Below are 23,250 nucleotides of genomic sequence, written 5' to 3'. Positions count from 1 at the left end.
CTGTATTAAGAAAAAAATTAAGAAAAAATGAATGTTACAGTTTACAACCCAGCTTTAAGAAACAAACTACTCCTAATTTTTCCTTTAATAGCTGCGATTAAACCAGACTTTGCATGTTGGTCACTTTTATTGAATTCTGTTTTCTCTTCCCAAATTATCCTGATTATGCGAGTCTCTACCATTCCCTAAGTCATTCTTTCACAAGCTGGACACATTCATAGATTACGAAAGGTTTTACTGCCAAGTCCTAAATCATTAGGTGGTATATTCAGTCTTATCACTGAGCAGTTAATCTGGGTGCACCATGGTATTGGATCTGTCTTCATACTGTATTTTACAACCTCCAGTTAGAAAAACATCACCCTCCCCATCAACCTGTTCTTGGTCATACTGATAATATTGTAGTCAAGTCCTGTAGAAAAATGTGGAAGTAATTCAGGAAACATTTAAATGTATTTCCCTTATGTCTGTCCCCCTCAGTGCCAGACATCTCTGTCCTCCATCCAGCGTGGACAGTGGATTTTATCTCTGGTCTAACCATGGCAACATTTCAGGCCCTGAACAGTGACAGCACTTTTTTTATCAGCAGTTATGAGATGGAATGATGGCTGCATATTTTTAATGATATTTTTGCAAAATATGATTCATCTTCACCACCCATGAGCTGCTACATGGACAGATGCAGGTGTGTCATGTGATGTGGTTTGTGTCAGATCATGACTATGGTGTTTCCTGTCTGTAGGAGCTGATGAGCCAGGCAGCTCAGATCCTGGGCTCTGTGGACTTCCTTGGAAACCCCATGGGCCTCCTGAATGACGTCACAGAGGGCATGTCGGAGCTCATCAAATACGGCAACGTGGGCGGCCTCATACGCAATGTGACCCACGGTGTGTCCAACTCTGCTGCCAAGGTACACCCCTGTTTATCATCTTGTTCAGGTGTTCCTGTTAATGTGTCCACCTGCTGAATGTACACACCCTCCTGCGCTCTGTGTGTCAGTTTGCAGGGACTCTCTCTGACGGGCTGGGGAAGACCATGGACAACCGCCACCAGAGTGAGCGCGAGTACATCAGATACCACGGAGCCACCAGTGGAGAGCACCTGGTCGCAGGGATCCATGGACTGGCTCATGGTACCACCTGGAAACCCCTCTGTGTTACAGTTACAGTCACCGCAGTCAGCAGAAGAGTCATTTAATGGGGGTCTGAACTAGCACTAAGGGAAATCTGATTTTGGGGGAGTTCCGGCTACTTGTTTTTTACGAACTGATACTGTAATCCATGTTAGCTCAGAGTGCAGAATTAGCTGTTAGCATCTAGTGGTCAAATCATTTTAATAAAAATAATTGTATTAGATTGTGTCAGTGTTCAGGGATTAATCAGATGCTCCAGATCTGCCTGCCACAGTTCAAACAGTGTGTCCACAGTTTCTATGAGTGAACAGCTGGACACCTCAGTGACCCCAGTCTTTCTGCCCCACAGGCATCATTGGAGGCATGACGAGCATCATCACCTCCACAGTGGAGGGGGTGAAGACGAAGGGCGGAGTCAGCGGCTTCTTCTCGGGCCTGGGTAAAGGTCTGGTCGGCACTGTGACCAAACCGGTGGCTGGAGCTCTGGACTTTGCCTCAGAGACGGCACAGACGGTCCGTGACATGGCTAGTCTCAGTAACCACAGGTGGGTTCAGTCTATTACCTGTATTATGTGAGTTTCTGAAAAAATTATGATGAGAAATGAAATTTTATATTATTGCAGCGGTGTTTTACCATATTGTCATTCATTATCTGTTTAAACAGGGAGTTGTAGTTACGCTAAGATCTGCTTATAGTCTGTTATTAACCGTTTACTACGTGTTTATATACTGCTTATAAATGATAAAAGTGTCAGTAGTACTTTAATGTACTATGAAGTCCTGACTGGTGCTTAAACAGGAAGTGTGTCCTGTGTGTGTGTGTGTGTGTCTGTGTCTGTGTGTGTGTGTGTGTGTGTGTGTGTGTGTGTGTGTTCAGGCTCGGTGTGCAGCGGGTCAGGAAGCCTCGCTGCTGTAAGGGTCCTCAGGGTCTGCTGCCTCGACACTCGGCCACTCAGGCTGACGGTCAGGAGCAGCTCTTCCGCCTCACGGACAACATCCACTCTGAGTTGTGAGTCTCATTTCCACACCATGCGTGTGTATGTGTCTAATACTCTGACTACCTGCAGCTTTATCACTCTGACGCTCCACTGTGTTTCTCACACCAGCTTCATCGCTGTGGAGCCCATCGACAGCTACTGCGTCCTCATCTCCTCCAAAGTGGTCTACTTCCTGAAGCCGGGGGACTATGTGGACCGCGAGGCCATCTTCCTGGAGGTCAAGTACGACGACCTCTACCACTGCCTGGTCTCCAAGGATCATGGGAAGGTGTATGTGCAGCTCACCAAGAAGGCTGAGAGCACCAGCAGCGGTGTGGCCATTCCTGGCCCCTCCCACCAGAAACCCATGGTGAGACCCTCATCTGACCCCTGTGAAACTGTGGATGTCTTGGAGCATATTGTACACGTTAATGATGCTTATTTTTATTCCCAACGCCCCTCGTCAGTCTGTCTGTCCAATTGATTGATTGATCCCAGCATTAGTTTCCACGCTGTTGTTAATCGTGTTTGAATCCTCTCTGCAGGTCCATGTGAAGAGTGAGAGTCTCGCCATCAAAATCTCTCAAGAAATCAACTATGCCAAGAGTCTGTACTACGAGCAGCAGCTCATGCTGCCTGCCAGTGAGAATGAGGACTACCTACTGCTCGAGTCCTGATCACATCACTGATCACTTTCAGAGGATTACTGACTTTTCTTCAGTCCTTTTTATTAATTTTTGTAGGCCTCAATATTTTAAAGTGTTTGACAGAGTGCGGTAAAAGGAAGAGTCGGACACCTGTGCACTTGGTGTAGTCACATGACCTGATGTTTGACAAAGCACATACATGTACATGACGTATAACACATATGCAAGGCAGTGTTAGTTTGTATATGTAGGAACACACTGGTTCTCTGAGTTTATCTGCCTGCTGATGGCAGCAGGAGTTCTTTATGTTTGTGAATAGACAGAATGTAAATAGAGCTACATACCAAGACTATAAACAGTGTACATACTGTATTAATTATGAAGTATGGAGAATAACAACATAAGCTGATATAATGTGAAATGTAACAAACTGCCTTTACAACTCTATTTTGTGTATAAGAGACTATTAGTTAGAGTTGGGGGGGTTATTGCACTGACACTGGGAGGGGAGGGTCCTGCAGCCCCCCTGCCTCACACACACTGGAGCTGCCTGTCTCTCTGCCTTTTACAATCACACACCTCCACGTCTGACGTGTCTCTACTTTTATTCATCAACCCTTTTTTTAATGAGCCCGGTGTCGTTTCTAACCAGAGTCCTCCTCTAACGGACCGCGTAGACATCCTTGTCACCAGATTTCACTCTAAACTGTGTGGATTGTCAGAGCTTTGGGTTTTGGTTTGGTGTCAGATGAGATTTTCATGAGCTGAATTTGATTTGTGTGTTAGAGAGAAGGAGTGGAGTTCAGGACAGGCCTGTAAAATAACCTTCACATGGACACTGCTTCAAATAAAGCTCCACAACTGCAGCGCTCACCGTGTGCGACCTGTTATTTCAAAACTGAACCAACACAGATATGCACTATTCCATATATTCTGTCACTGCAGACACTCACTTGTTTGGGTCATGATGATTTTCACTACAATAAATCCTGAGGTTCAAAATCATGTTTAAAGTCGAGAAGAAACGGCATTTTGAGATTTCTGAGTGAAACAGGATAGGCAGGCGGGACATAACTGACATGCCATGCTGTTGCTAGCTAGCTAACTAATGAATCTTAGCTCTGTACCGCTGAAAGATTGATTGATGATGTCATGATATTATTGGTTGAAATTGGTTGGGGGGCATATATTGTTAGATATATGCACAATATGAACAGGAATGTGATCTAAAAAGGTTAAAAGGGATTTTTTTATTTCATCTCAACGTCAAAGTCATAATCCTTAATATTTTCTGCAAGATTGTTTTTAGCCCTGACAGCAATAGATCATCAATTATCAGTGATCATAGATACATTCATTTTCCAATCATTTTGTGATCGACCTGCAGTCATTCCTCGATCGACTCATAATGCTAGATCTCAACTGGTGGGGCACCCTTCATCTTCATCTAATGAAGACATTCTCATTAGCCCCAGCTGTACTTTGTGCTTAATGCTAATGGGCAAACATGCTAACATGCTTGACTAAACTAAGATGGTGAACAGCTAAACATCAGCATGTTAGGATTGTCACTGTGGGCATGTTAGCACACTGTTAGCATTTAGCTCAAGGCATCACAGCACCCACGTCTGGGGACCTTCAGGTAACATTAGATTATTAGTTTTAGTGTGATGTAGTGAAATAAAAATGTAAGACCCACAGTGTGAAATGTTCAGGTGTTACTGGGCTGATACAACATTATCCTCAGTCTGTTATCAACATGTTTGTAGCTAACATTAGCATTTTGACATTAGCAAGGTTCGGAAGAAAATTGTGTGATCCAACTTAATGCTAACATTAAACGTTAAGCAGCAAAACATTTTTTGTTTATGAAGTAACCATATCGTTACCTTGTTAGCCTAAAAAACACTGTAGAATATTCATTTCTATATTCAATGAGTTTGTTTAAAGGCAGTGTGAGTTAATCTAACAACCAGGTTGTGTTTCTTTCACAGCTAACACTACAAGAAAGAATATTTAGCTCGACAGAAACAGGACTGAAAGTCTTCAGTAGAGAAACATGACCATTTTCAAATCTGGAAAATAAAATAATAAATAAAGACTGCTAATGGATGTAGACTCTTAGTTTATATAAATTCTACACAGAATAAACAGCTGAAGATAATTAGAAGCTTTTAATCATTTCCAGTAAAATATCCTTAGCTTCCCAAAGCAGCGCTCCATCATTTAAACAAGGAAACACTGTGTCAGTGACAGAGAGGGGTGGGGGGGGTGATCCTGATCCCGCTTCACTATCTGTAGACGGTATTGTGACCCCTGAGGACAGAGTGAAGAAGCATCTTCAGAAATAATAGTTTTTGATGAGGTCTGCAGAGACCCTGTGGAAGGGGAGCAAAGATGAAACCAAAGCAAACCAGCTCAGTCACTCTGGAGGTGAGCAGCTGCAAGGAAACAAAACCTAATGTTCTTCTCCAGGTGTGTTGATTGATCTCTGAGAACTCAAATAACCTGAAAACTCCTTCACCAGATCCCACAGAATAACGGCCCTGACGGATCCATGCCTGATGGGTCTGGCAGGTTTTGGTGTGAGCAGCCCTTATGGGGGTCTCGGGGCCCTTCCACCACTTTCATGTGGCTCCATCGGCCCTCCAGAGATTCATGATAACATCCATTTTTTGTGCAATTGGAGTGAAGTCGAGAAATGCCCTTATGTCTGTGTAACAGTGCCCCTTGCAGCGTCCCATAAGGGGATTAAATCTTCTCTGGTCTGGGGTCAGCATGAGAGCTGGCTGTGCACACTGGCCTATCAGGACTATTAATGCCATTATTCCCTGGGATCTAGTGTGAACCCTGCAGACATGTATAGGTGACCCTCAGTATGATGCAGTCAGAGCCTCTTACATCCTCATAAGCAGTCCGAGGAGAGGAACCCTTCAGCAAAGCTCACAGTGTGACGGCCCAGCGTCAGGACCTGGTGCTGCATCAGTATCTGTCCTCTGTCCCAGGGTGCACCTTTAATCTTCCAGCAGCACTGAGTGTTGTAGCTGGGTGGAGGTTGAGCTTCTGCCGGGGGTGGGGGGTCATTAAAGAGCAGGTAGACGTGGGTGATGGTGGTGTGTGGAGGAGTAGCAGAGCCTCGGGTCACGTCAGCTCGCAGGTGAAGCTCAGCAGCACCAACATGGAGGTGAATGTGAGGCAGTGCTGACGGACCGCCGCGCTGATGGCTGTACACAAAAAAGACATTTTTCATTCATTCATTCATATATTACAAATGACACCATGACAGTGACGTGTTAACAGAACTGTTTCAGCTTCCTGTAACAACTTCCCATTAAAGGATAAATCTATATTCTATATTTCTATCAACACATTTTTACCAGGATTGTTTGATTTTTATAGAATTATTTATTTCGTGATTGAAATAATTAATTATCATAATTTATAAAGATGCTGTGTTCAGTGTGTTCAAAACAAAAGAAACATTGAAAAGAAACAGAAACTTTGTTAATCTGTTCATCTTGAGGCTGAGCTTTAACACCTTTATTGTTCTTACAGTTAGTGGTTAACGTTAAGTGTTTCTGAGCAGCCAATCAAATCTCTTCCAAGAACAGGCCGGACACATGATGGCCCAATCTGCAATGGGTTTGTGTGACCATTAGGATGGCCCAGTACATTTTCACTAAGGTGTAATGGAAATGTCACAGGTGTGACACACACACACACACACACACACACACACACACACACACTCCTAACATCATTTCTGATGCTTAAAAGTTTGTCAAAGTCCCAAAGTCTGGCATCTGCTGCTGTTTCTTTGTCAGGATTTGACTGTTCAGACACTGAGACTGACAATCACGTTGGTAACAGTCAAAAAGAGAAAAGGCTCTCCTTTAATCTCCATCCCAGCTGAGATACTGACTGATAACTGACTTTTGTATAGTTGCTTCATGTAAAACACATCGCTGCCTGCAGAGGAGTGACGCTGTAATATTTCCCTACTGTCAAGTTGTATTAGAGAGGAAAAGATCGAATAAGTCGACCATACATGTGGTTTATGTTATGGATGTTAGTTAGAAATGTTTTTCATCCTTTTCACTGCTGCAGCCATCAGCCTCACTGCTGTGGAGACTGCAGACAGTTAGAAACACAGAGCTGAACTGAATCTACAGTTCCAGTTCTACAAAGTTCATCACAAGCTGCATGGCAACATGGTTTGAAGCTCTCTTGGATGTTTCTTACTGCAGAACCATAAGTTGCTATGGACACGGTTCTGTACCTTTGACTTTGACCTTGACATTTCTTCAATGAAGCATATTTTTTCCAGCTTCAAGGAGAGATTCATGTCCAGTCTGTCGACTGATTAGTGATATGAGTTGAAGCAGGGGAAGTCTCTAGCAGCTGATACTGGCCTTGAACACTTCAGGGCTCCATTTGTTAGTGGTGTACAAACAAAGTTTCTATTATTATTATTAACACGTGTTGACAGTGGCAGGAGACCAGACTCGTGTGTTTATACTACTGTTTTTTTACATGAATGGGATGTTACCATAGTAACAGTTGTAACAGGACCTGAATGACCTACCAATAAAATGTTCCTTTCCTTTCTTCAGTCTTGGGTTGTCTGTAAAAACACACAAATAAAAGAGATTTACTGTGAGCGCACTTAACAAATGACAGACAGGCAACACACAAACCGACTGACCGAACACGATGAGGCGGGTGTGGGTGTCTGTGGAGCCCAGAGGATTCTGGGCCGTGCAGCGGAACATGGACCCGTTGAGTTCAGCAGGAACTCTCTCCAGGATGAGCTCCCTTCCATCATGCTCCTCGCTGCCGTCCAGCAGACGCCCGCCGACCCTGGTCCAGGTGTAAATGGGCTCAGGGAAGACCTCGCTCTGTGGACAAACACACACACACACACAGGTGTAAAAACACTGACCTCTCCATCCCTGACCTGTAACACTGAATTGGAGTTGAGAAACAGCTGATTTTGTACCAGAAGCATATCCATGAAATGAGAAAATGATGCTCATGATTTTTATGTTTCATCAGCATAAAGGTTGATGCCCCACCTGTAGAGCACGCTTAGGAGCCAGGAGCAGAAATGATGAACTGCAGCCTGAGGCTCTCAGGCGGGAGCCTGGTAGCCTGAGGCATGTGGGCCCTCAGCAGGAGCAGAGCTCTGCAAACTGACTCTCAAACTAACAGGCAGACGGTGTCTGGAATCAAAAATGTGGGAAATACTTAAGTCTGAAGTCAGTCCCATATTTGTTTACACTCAGGCCAAATCTGCATCAGTGAGGCTGCTTTAGCTGCTAGCTGTTCCTGTTAGCACTGTAACCACGAGACTACAGTCACCTGGATTACTTCAACAATGAGGAAAACTACTGAATTGAATTACTGTCAGGCAATATCTGAAGTTATGTGGAGCGTCTTTTCATATAGTTTTTTCTTGAGAGGCTGAGATAATGATGTCACTGCAAAGTTCAGTTCTGCTGAATGCAGCAGTGTGTTGTCTGTGTGTTCAGATATATACGACTCAGTCAGGGCTCAGGAAGACGTGCAAGTGTGACAGTTGGGTGACAAGTTAACCTCATGAATATACAGGAATCGAATGTGCGTTGATATCATGCACACATTGCTGAAAATCCATGTTATTTGAGATTCAGCAGCAGGCTGGTGACGAGGTTTGTCAGAGGAGTAACACACCAAATGCCTGCCTCATGTTTATGAACAGGGACCACGAAAAACCAGGAACCAGAGACAGTAAGAGCTTTTCATCACCAGGACTGGAATGTCAGGAATATTCCAGGTTTTGGAAACAGATGTATTTACATCTAAATGTGTTGTGGAGCAGCATCATTATCATAACAGTGTTAATCCATCTAAAGTGTCCTTGGGCAAACTCCCTCCTCCTCCTCCTCCTCCTCCTCCTCCTCCTCCTCCAGGAGCTGTGCTGCAGGCTGCTGCACCACTCTGCTCTCTCTGTTTACTCTCTGTGAATAACATCACATCTGCTCACCTCTCAAGGTTAATAGAAAAACACTATAGAAGTGAAGAATGAGCCTTAAGATGTGTTCGGTGTCAGTGTGACACAGAAACAAACACGTTATTATCCTGTGACATGTACTAAGGTGACAGGTACAGATGAGTGTCTCATGCTTGATTACGTAAAAACAACTGCACTCACCCATTTTATTATAAAGCCAAATAACACCTCACATCCCCTTTCCCTTGAAGAGCCAGGAGAGTTTTAACATTGTCCCTTATTTCAACGTCTTCGCTGTATCACATGACAAACTCAAGTCTCTGCAAGTTGATGTTCAAAGTGGACAGAAAGGAACTGAAACCAATTGCTGCCTGGAAGGAAGGAACTCAATTCAAACTTGTGGTACACTTTGAAAAGTGGCCTATTTTATTCTGTCCATGTCCATGTCCCACTGGTGACACTGTTTTCTTGTTCAAAGAGCCACTGTGTTGGAAACTCACTGCAGAAGGTCCCAGCTGGAAGCCCTGGACGGTGATTCGCACCGTGTCCCCCACCTTGGCCTTACTGGGAGTCATGGACAGCTTGGGTCCTCTGGGAGCAGCTGGTAGAAAGTAAAATACCACGTTGGACTGTTGTTGTACAGTAAGACAACACTCAACTGTCACATGTCTGAATAATAATGAAGTCATATAGTATATGTTACCTAAACGTAGACTCCCCATTGGACGTACCCACCTGCTCAGACAACATGTCCGCCTCCTTTTCACTGAACAAACCAGCTGAAGTGAAGCAGTACAAACTGTGCTGATGGCTCAGGATGACCCACTTTCTGTTTATTGTTCTCAGTTCACTTTGAATGAATGAATTCAGTGACGTGTTCCCGTTCATTCTTCATAGCGCTGAATTTGTCCTCCAACAAATGTGGTTGTGTTGAAGTTTGAATCTCAACGGCTCTCATTATTCATCTCATTAGCTCTTAACTGTGCCAGGACTCCTGGGGGCGCGTCTGACTTCAGTATTTACCATATATATTCTGCAACTTTATTGTCATTTTTGATGTGAACCCTAACATAAGCCCCGCCCCTTTCCCTCCCTTCTCCAATCAGACACTCAGACAATCTTCCCGGAGTGGTACATCCCGAAATTAATGCCAGGAAGTTGAGTCTTTTATGTCGCTTTGGGAAATCCACAGTCCAACCTTTTATATATAAGTTTAGAGTTTAGTGCATCTTTTGGGCCGCAGGAGTGCAAGGCGCGCTAACAGGATGTGTTTCAATATCCTTTTAATATGTTCAGTTGTAGGCTACATTTATCTGATGACTTATGTAATCACAAGTGTTTTAATTTACTCACTGTGATAATTGCGTTCTACCAACATGTAATTGTGTTGTACATTTATCAGAAATGGATATGATTTAAGTTTTCAAATCAATCAATTCTAACTTGGCTTCTAGGTTGGCTTGCTACAAGTCTTTATTTAGTTTTGGTTCGCCAAAGCTGAATATAGGTGAGAGACTAAAGAAGCACATTGATTTACAAGTGCCCCTTTCTCCCTTTGCTTAAGAGAACTGAACTGATTATCGTCTTACAGTACAAGCTCGCAGACAAGGGTCTCCCGTACTGTTCGGCATGTACAGGAAGTGTTGACAGCAGAGAGTACATATGGGAGCAGGTATCACCAGCATGTAAAGCTTATGGGGAGCAATGGGTGTGTGTGAGCAACAGCAAGGCATGATGGGAAAATGTGCCTGTCACTACCACTGCGTTAAAGTAAGCTTTGTCACAGTACTTTTGTCAGGTTGTAAGTAGTAAGTACCAGGTCTGCACTCATACACATGAGCAAGTTAAAGGATCTGGTATCAATGGTTCTCTTCTCTATTCATTTAAATTGGACCTTAAATCGGATGCTCATGGTGGGAACTGTTGGGTCTCTGTAATAATAATATAAAGAGTACGGTCTAGACCTGCTCTTGTAAATTTTATTTAATTGAATTGAATTATAACCAGATGATCTGAGTGACTTGACTCAGAGAGGACTCGGTGTCCTGCCTGTTAGCTCAGCCACAGTGTGTTGGTGCGTGACTCACCCAGGGTGACCTCGGCCTGCATGGGCATGGACAGAGCTGGGTGGTTGACCTCACAGCTGAAAAGGGCCTCGTTGTCCAGCTGGGGGTTGAGGCTCCAGGTCAGCATGGCTCTCACCTCCATGGTGCCGTCACCTGCCGCCTGCTGCCGGTGCTGGAAGTAGTAGAGCGGGTCGCTGCTCTGGACCCAGCGGGGAAACTCTCGGCTCACCACCGTCTCGGGGATCACCTCGGTGGTTAGCTCTGGGTCAGACTTAGACACTTGCTCTTGTTCGGGGTCATCGGGGCCATCTTGGCCCAACCGAGCAAGCTTCCCCTCTTGTTCCAGCAGGGACAGGGACTTCTGGAGTTTGGTGTCATCAAGGTCTCGACTGCTGAGAACCTGGGAGCTCCAGAGCCCCGCCTGGCTCCTGCCCCCGCTCTTGTCTTGACCTGGACCCTTGCTTTGGTCTCCCTCAGAGGGGGAAGACTGGGTACTTGGCACCACATCAATAAGCTCACCATCCCGCTTGAAGTACACCTGAGAGGTTGGGAAAAAAGCAGGTGAGCTGAACAGGAACAGGGGGAGCATTTCTAATCATAACCTTGACCCTCTTCCTCTCCACAGAACATCAGTTATGATCGGAGCCACTGTTGCAAACACAAAACCTTGGTGCCGTTCCCACCAACCATATTTGTAAAAGGTGACTATATCATGTGCATAACATCAGTATTACATTATAAGTGGATATTACATTGCGTGTTTCTACACAACCTCTGGCCCACTTCAAGGTAATTGAAAGCAAATGTTGTTGTGAACAGTGATGTTATCTCTAATATTACAGCTGTACTCTTGCTGTACATACTGCTGTATTTATAGATATGTGTGTGTGTGTGTGTGTGTGTGTGTGTGTGTGTGTGTCAGTGGGAAGCTTACAGCTGGAAACTGCTGTGTTTATCTTGTTTATTGCTCAGAGTACATGGTCATGTGACCAGAGAGATTGGTGTCTGCCATCATCACTATAATAACCCAGTGCGAGGCAGAGGTGACCTTGACTAAACAAATACAGCTGTTGAACAGGACGTCCAGTTCAATAGATAAACACAGAAAATGGAAAATAGAAAATTAAATAAGGTGGTGTTCTATCAAGGTGATGGTGTCATGTATTACTGCTCCTCTTTGTCTCGCTGATATGTTATGTGAAGCCACTCTTCACTGGACTTTGACTCTATCACATATGCAGCTGTCTTCTAATCCCCTGAGATCAATCCCCAAATACATTTTCTAAAGAGGTCACAGAGGCTACAGACCAAAGCTGTAGCTGCAGCATCGAGCGGGTGGGGGGGCATTGTTTTAAACATTTCAAATCCAGCAGTGCTCCCAATTTCATTCTGCAGTGAAAGTACCAGCATCCTCTTTCACTCCATCAGGATTTGTTTTCCACAATCATAAATGGACGGATGAATCATGAAGCTTTCCTTCATAGCACACAAAGCAGTGACGCAAAATCGATTATGGAGACCGAGTCCTCGAAGAGAGATCAAGAGTAAAAAGGGCTCCATCTCACCATGGGAGCTGGCTTTGCTCCTGTAACAATGCAAACCAGAGTGAAGTTCTGGGCCTCGTAGCGGCTGAAAGGAGCCGGGCTATTGGCTGCCACCACAGAGATAGACTTGGGAGGTACTGCAGAGAAAACACAAAGAAGACGAAGGCACTCAAACATGGAAGGGCTTTCCATTCATAGAAGAAAAGTTATGAGGTATTTATCTAGTAATGAAAAAATCTGTATATTGTGTCAGCGTGCTGGTGTGCTTGCTTTCTTTCAGAGAGTCAGATGTTCAGATGGATCTCAGTCTCGTGTTTGTGTGTTACGTCCTGAACCAAAGTCAGGCTGTGGTTAGCCTAGCTTAGCATAAAGACTGGAAACAGGGGGAAACAGCTAGCCTGGCTCTGTCCAAAGTTCAAAAATACCAACACGTCTAAAACTCCCTGATTAACATGCTGTATCTTCGTTTGTTTAATCTGCAAAACATTAATTTGTGGTTTTAGCGGAGTTACGTGCTGGAACTATTTTGTATATCCATCCATCCAGCACTTCTGTTCAGTGACTCCGGCTACAGCGCAGGTTGCCAGATACAGTTGGTGAGTTTAGGTTTTACAGACACGATGGAACCAAACCTGACAACCTTACTGTGAAGACAAGACTTCAGGAAGCTGCACTCAACTTCTAAGTTTCTGTCCATGTACGGGTTAAACCATCAAGACACAACGTGTTGATCAGTGAGCTTCAGAGGTGTTGGTGGGTGTGTTTTAAGCCATGCCTGTGTTGTTATCTTAACAACTGGATGGATTGCCATGAAATGTGGTTCATGCAACTTAAGAAGATCCGTCCTGCGTACTTTCGTGACCCTCTGACTTTTCCTGACTTTTCCTGAATGTTTTGGCTATAGTGAAATATATAGTGAAAAGTATTTGAATGGATTGCCATGAAATGTGTTACAGATATCCACAGTGCCCACAGGATAAATCCTAATGAGTCTGGTGATCCTCTGACTTTCCCTCTGAAGACACAGTCTTTAAAATTCATGAGACAACCTCAGAAATTAAAACGTACCTATGACAGTGAGGATGATGCTGCCGGAGGCTAGAATCACTTTGTCCCTGGAGCTCCTGTCATAGATCCCCACATGGCACTCATATAGACCGTCATCCTCCATCTGGACCTCAGGAAGCCTGTTCAAATACACAGTTACGAAGATTACAGGATGTTTTTTAATTATATCTTTCATAACATCTCAGGTTCTTCAGATTAGAAATAGAACCTTAAATTCACCCTAACCCATGACTCCCCCTCTGTCTAAAGAAAGCATACTACAGCTGAGAACGTCCCCCCGAACGTCTCTGTCTTGATATGAATTCTTAGCACATTAGACAACTTGTCCAGTAGTGGTAGCCTGTCTTACCGCACAGTAGACTGGTAGACCAGGTCCTCCCGTTTGCGGTTGTCCTCCATGTGGGAGTAGCTGGTGTTGTACATGGCATCATAGGTGAAAATCTTCTGCTTGGCACTGCCTCCTTCAATCACCTGAAAGGGGAAAGTACATTGATGTATTCATTATTCACTGGCAACATGGCCCTGTAGGGATGGACTGTCAGCCAGTCAGTCATCAGTCAATCATCCTCTGACTTTTCATCTAGCTCCATCATCAGGTCAAAACTTGACTTTGTTCAATATTTTGCTTAATGAATAAATACCTAAAAAAAAAGCACTGACATCAGACTCAGCTGTACTTTATGTCTAGAGTATGGATCTATTATGAAAACTGATCGATTGATTCAAATAAAATTACCTTACCGAGGAGTAGGTAAAAAGTTTTCTCTCTCTCTGGTTTGTTTCTGCACTGAGTGGCCCAACATGTCTACTGCCAGTCCTATAGGCTTTACATTGGGATGATGTCATGCACATGAAAATAGCTTCTCTAGGCTCTTAGTAGTAATTGGCTGCTGTTGAAAGTGCAAGACAGCAGTTGTATACAGCTCATTTAATAAGTGCTAATTATGGCTGCAACGATTAACATGCAGATCATTTATTTGATTAGTTAATTAATCTTTTGGTCTATGAAAATGTCAGAAAAGTCGATGTCTTCAAATAACTTGTTCAACACAAATTGTTTCACACAGACACACTGAGACAGACAAACTGCTGCATTAAGTTCACCTGTGTGCTCACCCGAAACCACACAATCTCTCGGAGGTTTCCGTCTGTTTGGAAGTTGCACTTGAGAGTGACTGTGTCGCCAATGACAACAGGAGGAAGAGGCTCAATGGAAACGGTTAAATAACCTGCCAAAGAGAGAAGAACGGAGAGGTTTGGAAATTACGTTACAATTCTCTGTATGGCTCCTACAGAGATCTGTGATGTTGCATTGACACAGAATACATACAGATGTTACTGCTTAACCAAACGTAGCATATCATTGTCACATGTTGTGTTTTTGTTTCCACATGTGGAGATGAGTTCCTGGAACTAAATTTAGGCTCTGCTTAGGAGCTGATACTAAATCCAAAAATAAAGGATCACAGTGTGTTTGACAGAGAACTGAAAAACTACCAAGTGCCGGCGGTGACCTGGAGCCGACATAAAGGTGTACGAAAAGACACTGTCTGTCCCACTACCAGCTACACAGTTGTAGTTCTAATTCATAGTGTAGTCAGTGCTGCTGTTACCTTTTCAATTGTGTATATCTGAAACATCCCAGTTAGTGAAATACAGTGGAACCACAAGGAAGAAGCTCGTACGAAAGCCTCAAGAGGTTCCTATGGTTCAGGTCATGAAAGGTGACAGGTGGTTGAACTGATCAACATTAAGGACTGTTACACTGGAATGTACAGGTGTTCATGTTATTGTGTCCACCCCCCTTATATTATGTATGTACCATCTTAATATTGACATAGAAAAAGCAAGAATGACTGTACTGCTTTACACAGGCACTGCTATATGTAGCGTTGCTAATGGCAACTTTCCTGCGACCTGAAGCGAAGGAGAAGCAGTTTTCATGCTGAATATGTGACACAGAGACAAACCTCGAGGCAAAGGGGGACAGTGAGAAAGGTCAGAGGCAGAACAGAGAGGAGAAGCATTACAAAGAGAGCAGCTGCATGAGCTGGAAACATCCAGAGGTTTACAGCAGCAGACTGCACAGGACACGTCTGCTGGAGGACTTGTATGTGACAGACCATAGACTGTATATAAAGAAGGACAGATATTCCCGATTGGACATATTCATCTACACTTTAACTCTTTAGTTAATGTCATGAAGTTTCCCAAATCTTTTAAACTGAATTTTGGTGAGATGTGTTTAAAAAAGATGCTCAAGACATTTAGAATATTTCCATTTGATGGAACGGGGCAGCCGTAAAACCTTGAATGTTTAATTCAGTGTAAACCTCACATAGTTTCAAGGAAGAGCTGCAACATGATACAGAATATAAATGATTCTGTCTGTCAGGGGGGAATAAGACCACTTTGACAACCGGAAAGATACTTAAAGGGAAGCAAAAAAAAGAGGAAAAACTGAGTTTTAAAGGTCCAATTCAATGTCATCTTTTATCTATGTAGTCGTACAATGATGAACTGATCAAAACTTTCAACAAATAAAAACATTGTTTGCTGTGTTTGCAGCAGCAGTACTTTTTGGTTCAGAGTTTTTGGTACCGTGCTCCAGATTTCTTTCCTGACACTTGAATATTTAATATGGATTGGATCCCTCGGAGAGGATGGGATTAAATGAATGTACAGCAGCCGCTGCGTTTCTTTATGACACTCTGCTTCTTGTGTGTTAGATTAGCAGCTCAGCATCAAAACGTGTTAATCGCTGCAGCTGCCCTGCGAGTGGACTACACAGTGAACTACAAGCTGACCCCCGTCACACATCTCACACAGCTCACTGCTTCTATACACTAATCCCCAGGGCAGCAGTATTTACACCAGGCCGACAGTTTTATGTTGCTGTGAACGCTGGGATTAAATGGGTTAATGCAAACTTCAGCTGCATGAATGTATGACGTAATAAACACTTTTCACATGTTTATTACATAAAGATCACAGTATACAGGTACATGTGATTTATTACACATGTACAGACATGAATTTCACATCACATGGAAGAAGCGTTTTGTGGAAAACTAATTTTACATTTACAGAGAGACATTTGATTTTACTTGTTTTTGAGATAAATTCACATTTTATTGGCACATGCAAATGGTTAGATAGTTTGTTCACATTGTGAAAACATAATTTAAATTGTAATTACACATGTGATGTCAAAGGGGTTTCAAATGTGATAAAATGACATACAGTCACATGTGGAAAATAATCACGTGATACAGGCACATACAGTATCATTAAATCACATGTGATTTATTCACATATAGGTGTCTTTTGGACATTTCACATGTGACATTGAAGCTGTCACATTTCACATGTGCTGTCATGTGTAAGGGACTGAAACAAATGAAACAAAGCCCCGACCTGATGTAGTCTACAGTGTGTGTGTGTGTGTGTGTGTGTGTGTGTGTGTGAGAACTGATGTCCAGGATCTGGATGGCTGCCTTGTGACACATGGACTGGGACCAAAGGCACCTTGCAGAGCAGCAGCCTAGCGGTGCCGGGAGGAGCTCCGGTGCCCTCTGTCATCACAGCCAGCCTCACCTCCAACACCCGCCTGTACTGCCTGACGTCAGCCTGCCTACAGATTATTTTTCCCATGTTTTTCCTCTTAATCCTCCCTCCAGCTTTTCATCCAAAGAGCCAGCCATTCGCCAAGCTCCGGTCTCTCCACACACACAAACAATGTGGCAGAGAGATTAACACATATCAGAATAACTGAAATGGTTAAAATAAAATCAGAACTCACACGTGATAACTGATTCATAATGTGCTCTGTAAACACCAATCATTTAACTGAGGGAAAGCATGTTTTAGAATGAGATTAAGTTTTGTGAGATGAGATATTGGGGAGTGATATCAGTGCTCAGCCCAGTGTTTGGCTGTGGACTGTGGCTGCTTTTGCCCTAATGTGACAAACAGAAAGGACAATTCAACAGCTTAGCCTCTACAGAGGCTGTGCACTGTAAAGTGCTTGATATTCCATGTGCTGTCTTTGCAGGAGGAGATAAAGCTGGCTCATCCAGCCAAGTCGCTCTCCTCTTTGTAAATTTCTCCCAGTATAGAAGGCAGAGCGTCTGCTGTCAGATAAAAGACTCCACTCTCAAACACATCAGCAGCAAGTTGAAAGACTACAAGAACAGTTCAACTGGTGCTGCCACACTGTGCATTGGAAATGGTGGACGTCGAGCAAAACAAAAGCTGCTTTGAATGGGAAATACGGGAGGTTCACCTCATGTTAATACCCGTCTTTGATTGCAGAGCTCAGTTCTATATTCAGGGCAACCACATCTGTCATCTGGCTAACAAGCTGCCCAATTTCAGGCCAAAAAGAGAGCTCCTTTCATCCTCTGAACATCAGGAACTCTTTTCCAGAGAAAATAACAAAAAAAGACAGAACATTCTGCAAACCTCACTGACCAGACAAACAGTGCAGCTGACATATTTAGCTAAAGTAAATATAGAGTCAGATAGCAATAAGCTCGGTAATAATAGAAAAGAAAATATTCAAATTATTATAAAAATGATTGAATGTATTTCACTGGAGTCAGGACGTGGTTAGCCTAGCTTAGCATAAAGACAGGAAGCAGGGGGAACCAGCTAGCCTGGCTCTCTCTCTACCAACACGTCCAAAGCTCACTGATGAGCATGTTGTATCAGTTTAATCTGCACACAGACAGAAATCTAACCAGACTAAGAGTCTACAGGCAGGCTAGTGGCTCTGTGAAGTGCTTTGAGCTAAATGCTAATAAGCACTAAATACAAAGTACAGCCGAGGCTGGTGGGAATGTCATGTAGTTTTGAGTATTTAATCCTAAATACCAAGTTACATTTTTGACATGATGATGGCACTAGATGAAAAGTCAGAGGATCATCACATCCTGAGGGGAACATGTGTGTCTGAACCACATTTCATAGCAATTCATCCACTTTCACTCAAAACCATATATGTGGCCCAGAGGAAAAGTGAGGGAATCACCTCATCCTCTGGGAACATGATGGCCCAAACCACATTCATGACAATCCATCAAATAGTTGTTGAGATATTTTAGTCTAAGTGTTAGGCAGACACAAAGACAGACAGACAGATCATGGCCCTCCACAGAGCCGCGACTCTCATGTGGCTGTTTGTGGTCTTTGAGGGATTTATGATCTGGAACTATTAACAGTTCATACAGCTGAGCAGCACATCAGCACTCTGACACAGTGTCTGTCGCTGTAGTGGTTTGAGTTTTGGTCTCCGAACAGACATAATGGCACCAAACCTGGCAACCTCACAGAGATGACAAGGCTCCTACTCTGCAGGCTAGCTGTTTCCCACTGCTTCCAGTCTTTATGTGAAGCTAGGCTAACCAGGTTGATATCCGTCTCAACATCTGACTTTCAAAAAGACAGCAAATAAGTGAATTTCCCAAAATGTTTTTTCTAGTGAAAAGATTCAGTGAAAATGAAATGTGGAGAGCAACCCACAAGCTTTGAAACAAGCAAAGTTCTGATACACATAACACATCACACATAAGATTAAGTGAAAAGAAAGGTTTTAACACGGCTCAGAAACAAAACACTTTCATTCAGAACGCATGGGGACGTCAAAAGAGTCATTATGTATTTAGAAGGGAGGAAAACATCCCCAACTGAAAATGAACTGGAGCAAATAATGTGGCTTAATGAAGATTAATCAGTTAAAACCTCAGTTAGTGAAATTAAATCAAAAGGGCCCTCTGGAGGCCTCGCTGTAATGACAACAGCAAAGTTCTATTCATAATATATATTTTTTCTTATTTGTTTTCTTCCTCTTCTGTTGTTTATTGTAGCTGTAAAAGGCTGGACAGGCTGCATGCTGAGAACTTCCCCTGGATCCTGTGTTTACTGTGATACCATCAGACTATCAGCTCCAGGCTGCCTCGGCTCTGTGGCTTCATTCATAATCCAAAATCTAGACAGAGGCTCCCAAGATCATAGACAGAAAATCTGTGAATTCTGCTTTGGGATTAACATCCATGCACTTTGAGGTTTGCACCGCCACAAGCATTTAATCATTTTAAAGTACAGATTACCTTGAGCAATATGGGTCAGAGTCAGACAATGGGCTTTTTATCCCCGAGAGGAACAATCTCCAAACAGCATTAGGTAACTTATGAGATCTCTGAGGCTGCATAAACATCTGAACTCACTTTCATACCAAATGTATTTTTTTCTTTTGCTTTAGATCAGTTCTCTGTTGTCTTAAACAGCTGACTGTCAGTAACACAGCAGTATTAATGTATGTTCATGTATACTTTACAAAGCACATCAAATGTTTTCAGTTTTTTTGCTGTTTTCTTAGCTTACAGGTAGCAACTGGTTTCCATTGACGTCATCAAGGGTCCTGACCCCCTCCCCCACCCACTTAACTGCAACCCTATATCCAAACAGAAGGTGGATATTGAATGATTCTGCAAAACCCCTCTAATGACACCATTTAAAAAAACATTTCTTTCTATAATACCGGTGCACGAGATGGTAGTTATAGTAGATAAACTGTGGTTAAATGTGCTTTGTGTTATAAGACTTAAGTTAAGGTTAGGTTGGCGTTAGAGTTATGGATCATGATCATGGTTAAACAAATGGTGGGCGTTCTGAGTCGAACCTGCATCTTCAGTCACTTTAAGGTCATTTGATTCATTACTTAGGAATGTGACCCCAGTGAGCACGTAAAGCAAGGAAAATTTTAAATGTGTTAAGTGAACCTGGAGCTGTTGTGGCCCCTGGAGGTCGGGGCCGCAGGGCAGGTATAGTAATCCAGCCCTGCGTTAAACTCTCATATGAAGATCTACTTAAGGAGACTGGCTTCATAATCCATCAGAGTGCACCATGTCTGTTTCAACTGGTCACACTTTTGTATTTGTAGTAATGCAGTTTTAAAAGGTATCCACCGCCACACAACTACGACATACAGTAACTATGGCAACAATACAACCAGACATGATGTTCACTGTGACACAACTCAAATTTTCAGGTGAGGGGAGGTGATTTTGGTCCTGAATGGACGTTTGGACAAATATATAAAAATCATCTGTCAACCGCATAACGTCTGTCAGCTGCTGTCACGTGACCTTCTGTACAACCTCCACAACGTATCACTTGTCATGTGACCAAAGTTCCTATAGTTGGGTCAGGTGATGACAACTGAGCAAACTCCATTTGCTAATGAAGACCATTAGATGTGCTTGAAAGGCCTGGAAAAAGTACCTTTTGAGTTAAGATTAACTTCTTTTGTCAAACTACTTTTCCAAATGTCAGAAATGATCAAGATGATTTGTGACAAACAAAATATGCAATGCCAGTATAAGTAATGAGTTGCTCTCAGTCAAGCGTGATTAAGTTCATCACAGTGGTGACAATGAGCTCAGCTTCCAGCTATAAACCACCAGTGAACACATTACAGACCTCACTCCAAAAGATACATGGAAGAGTCTAAAAACATAAAACATTACTTTCTACAACAAGAGAAACAAATCTTCCCGTCCACTAACAACAAACATTTCAACCCGTCTCAAACAGACAGTTTCAAATTGTTTTAAGAATAGAGCCAGAATACAGAGTGTCTGTGTCTGGAATCAAGACACAATAAAGCAGGTTAAAACACGAGTATCTATCAAAATCACATTTCTAATATAGTAGAAATATTCTCAGTGCACTGACAGGGACCCAGTCAGGGTGTCCATTATAACCAGTGTTAGAATGGTGAATAAAAACCTAGTCAGTGATCATCCCTCTGCAGACATCAACTATATCAAACAAACAGACAAAGTAATGTGATGTTCGCTCAGCACAGAAGTGTCCTGGAGAAGACTTACCAGCTGTGAGGCTGAGGTTGAGAGCAGAGAGGAGAAGGCAGCAGAGGGGGAGAGGAGCAGTCATCCTGCTGCTGCTGCCGCTGCCGCTCAGACCGATCACACCGTTCACACCGACCGAGGCTCCATCTGTCGTCAGAGTGGAGGACGTTTCATCTCCCATCCTTCACTGAGGCTGCCTCTCTCTGCTGCTGGGTTATAGTCGGGAGGATTACAGCGCTCTCTCTCTCTCTCTCTAACTGTACTTTTATCTCTCTCTCTCTCTTCAGCTCGGTCTCTTTGTCTCTCCATCTCTACTTCTCTCTCTGTTTTATCACTCCTCCTCTCTCTCTTCCCTTCTTTGTTTCTCTTTTAGTTTGTTTCATTCCGTGTGTGAGTCAGATCCATAGACTGTATATAATTATATATTATTATATTTCTATATACAGTCTCTGGTCAAATCTGCGTCCTTTGTCTCAAGCAATTTCCTATTCTGAAACAAAAATCGGAAAATGAAAATGTTTTTTTTGTCACTCAATTTGAAAGAAAATGGATATCAACTTATTTTCTGACATGAGATAGAATTTATAGAAAAAGACTTGAAATTCTTAATTAATAATAGTTAATATTAAACCCCGTCCTTCAACATTATTGACAACAACTACAATATTGACAGTCATACGTAGGCTGTGTCGAGTCTATAAATAAGCACAAAATAATAGCAAGACAACAGTGGTCTGCCTACAATATGTGGGGTAAACAACTGTTTTATCAATCTTAACAGCCTCAACGCCCATGTAAATTCTTACATTTTTCCAACTTGAAAAGACAAGAATTTACTGCACTGATTAACCCTCGTTAATATATCACATCCACTCATCTGTCAACAGATGTTTAACAGTTAGATTTTGTTTTACAAGAAAAGCAAATAAGACAAAGTTCACAAATATTGCTGTAAATCTGGTGACTTTAAAAAAACATTCTTTTAAACGTTTGGAGCTAAATGTGGCAAAATGTTGCTGTTAACTTCAGCGTGCCACCTTACAATCGGCGCCCCATACATAATGACATACAGCTATGTAATGCTTCCGTATCAGCAGAGAACCTGCGGCAGACAGAAATGGCCGCTACTTTGAATACTGTGCATGTTTGTACGTTCAGTCCATTGAGGCCCATTGAAACACAAATGTCAATCAATCAAATGTGTTTCCTGTCTTTGCAGTTTGAGGTTGCACACAATTCATACGCTTAATGTTGAATACATTACTGACAGTGGTGTCATGAACTCCAGGAGATGTTTTTTTGTGAGGCGGAAAACTACACATTATGTTGTGGCGCAAAAAACTGATGCTGTCAGAAAACTCCCTTTCAATAGCTTTCATTTTATTTTATTTAAAGGTGCTGGTGTAAACACTGAGACCAGCTGCATCCAACATGGCTGCCACATTTCTGCCATGAAGGTGAAGCAACACAGATGAAAATGAGGAATTTATCTAAATATGGCAATTTGTTCACAACCTGTCCAGTAGAAGAACAAAAAAAACAACTTGACAAAATGTCAAAGTCATTTACACAAAAACCTGTGAAGAAAATGTACCATGTACTTACAGAATGTAGTAATAGTACAATTTGTAAACAAACAAGAGTAAGAGAACTCTTGTTAAAATTATAATATTACGTAATTTGATAAGAAAATAAATAAATTTCAAAATACAGATATATTTGGTGCTTTTGGTCTGTTTTCTACAACGGAGCGTAAAGGTCACTGTTTCCATTAAGAGAATGAAGTCATAATGTTCTTAAAAATAAAGTTGTTTTTTAACGACTAAAATCTCAACTTAATCATGACTTCCCTTTAAAATTACAACTTTATTCTGATAACCTTAGAACGTTTTATTAATTGTATTAATATTTAAGATATTTTGACTTTTTTTGGAGTCTCAGATTTGTTCACAA

At 42.6% G+C, this 23,250-nt stretch overlaps 2 protein-coding genes across 2 annotated transcripts in view; one reads left to right on the top strand and one right to left on the bottom strand.

Annotated features, from left to right (window-relative positions):
* vps13d (vacuolar protein sorting 13 homolog D) overlaps nucleotides 1-3,622 on the top strand; it is a 44,869-nt gene extending 41,247 nt beyond the window's left edge. Inside the window, exons 66-71 of the mRNA XM_070911102.1 lie at nucleotides 743-910; nucleotides 1,000-1,132; nucleotides 1,482-1,677; nucleotides 2,010-2,141; nucleotides 2,239-2,479; nucleotides 2,655-3,622. Coding sequence (XP_070767203.1) covers nucleotides 743-910; nucleotides 1,000-1,132; nucleotides 1,482-1,677; nucleotides 2,010-2,141; nucleotides 2,239-2,479; nucleotides 2,655-2,786 — 1,002 coding nt within the window. The 3' untranslated portion in view covers nucleotides 2,787-3,622. The remainder of the gene's footprint in view (nucleotides 1-742; nucleotides 911-999; nucleotides 1,133-1,481; nucleotides 1,678-2,009; nucleotides 2,142-2,238; nucleotides 2,480-2,654) is intronic.
* A 2,275-nt stretch (nucleotides 3,623-5,897) lies between these two features.
* LOC139289369 (immunoglobulin superfamily member 21-like) lies at nucleotides 5,898-21,382 on the bottom strand. The gene is made up of 10 exons (XM_070910955.1): nucleotides 21,319-21,382; nucleotides 14,543-14,655; nucleotides 13,776-13,897; nucleotides 13,427-13,545; nucleotides 12,380-12,495; nucleotides 10,836-11,352; nucleotides 9,249-9,349; nucleotides 7,462-7,654; nucleotides 7,342-7,380; nucleotides 5,898-5,980 (listed from the first exon to the last, which is right to left on the bottom strand). Exons 1-10 carry the CDS (start codon nucleotides 21,380-21,382, stop codon nucleotides 5,898-5,900), a joined length of 1,467 nt encoding a protein of 488 aa, XP_070767056.1.
* Nucleotides 21,383-23,250: the final 1,868 nt, after the last annotated feature.

The sequence above is a fragment of the Enoplosus armatus genome, chromosome 8 (genome assembly GCF_043641665.1).
Source record: "Enoplosus armatus isolate fEnoArm2 chromosome 8, fEnoArm2.hap1, whole genome shotgun sequence".
NCBI classification, from domain to species: domain Eukaryota; kingdom Metazoa; phylum Chordata; class Actinopteri; order Centrarchiformes; family Enoplosidae; genus Enoplosus; species Enoplosus armatus.
This window is presented reverse-complemented; position numbering and strand designations above follow the sequence as displayed.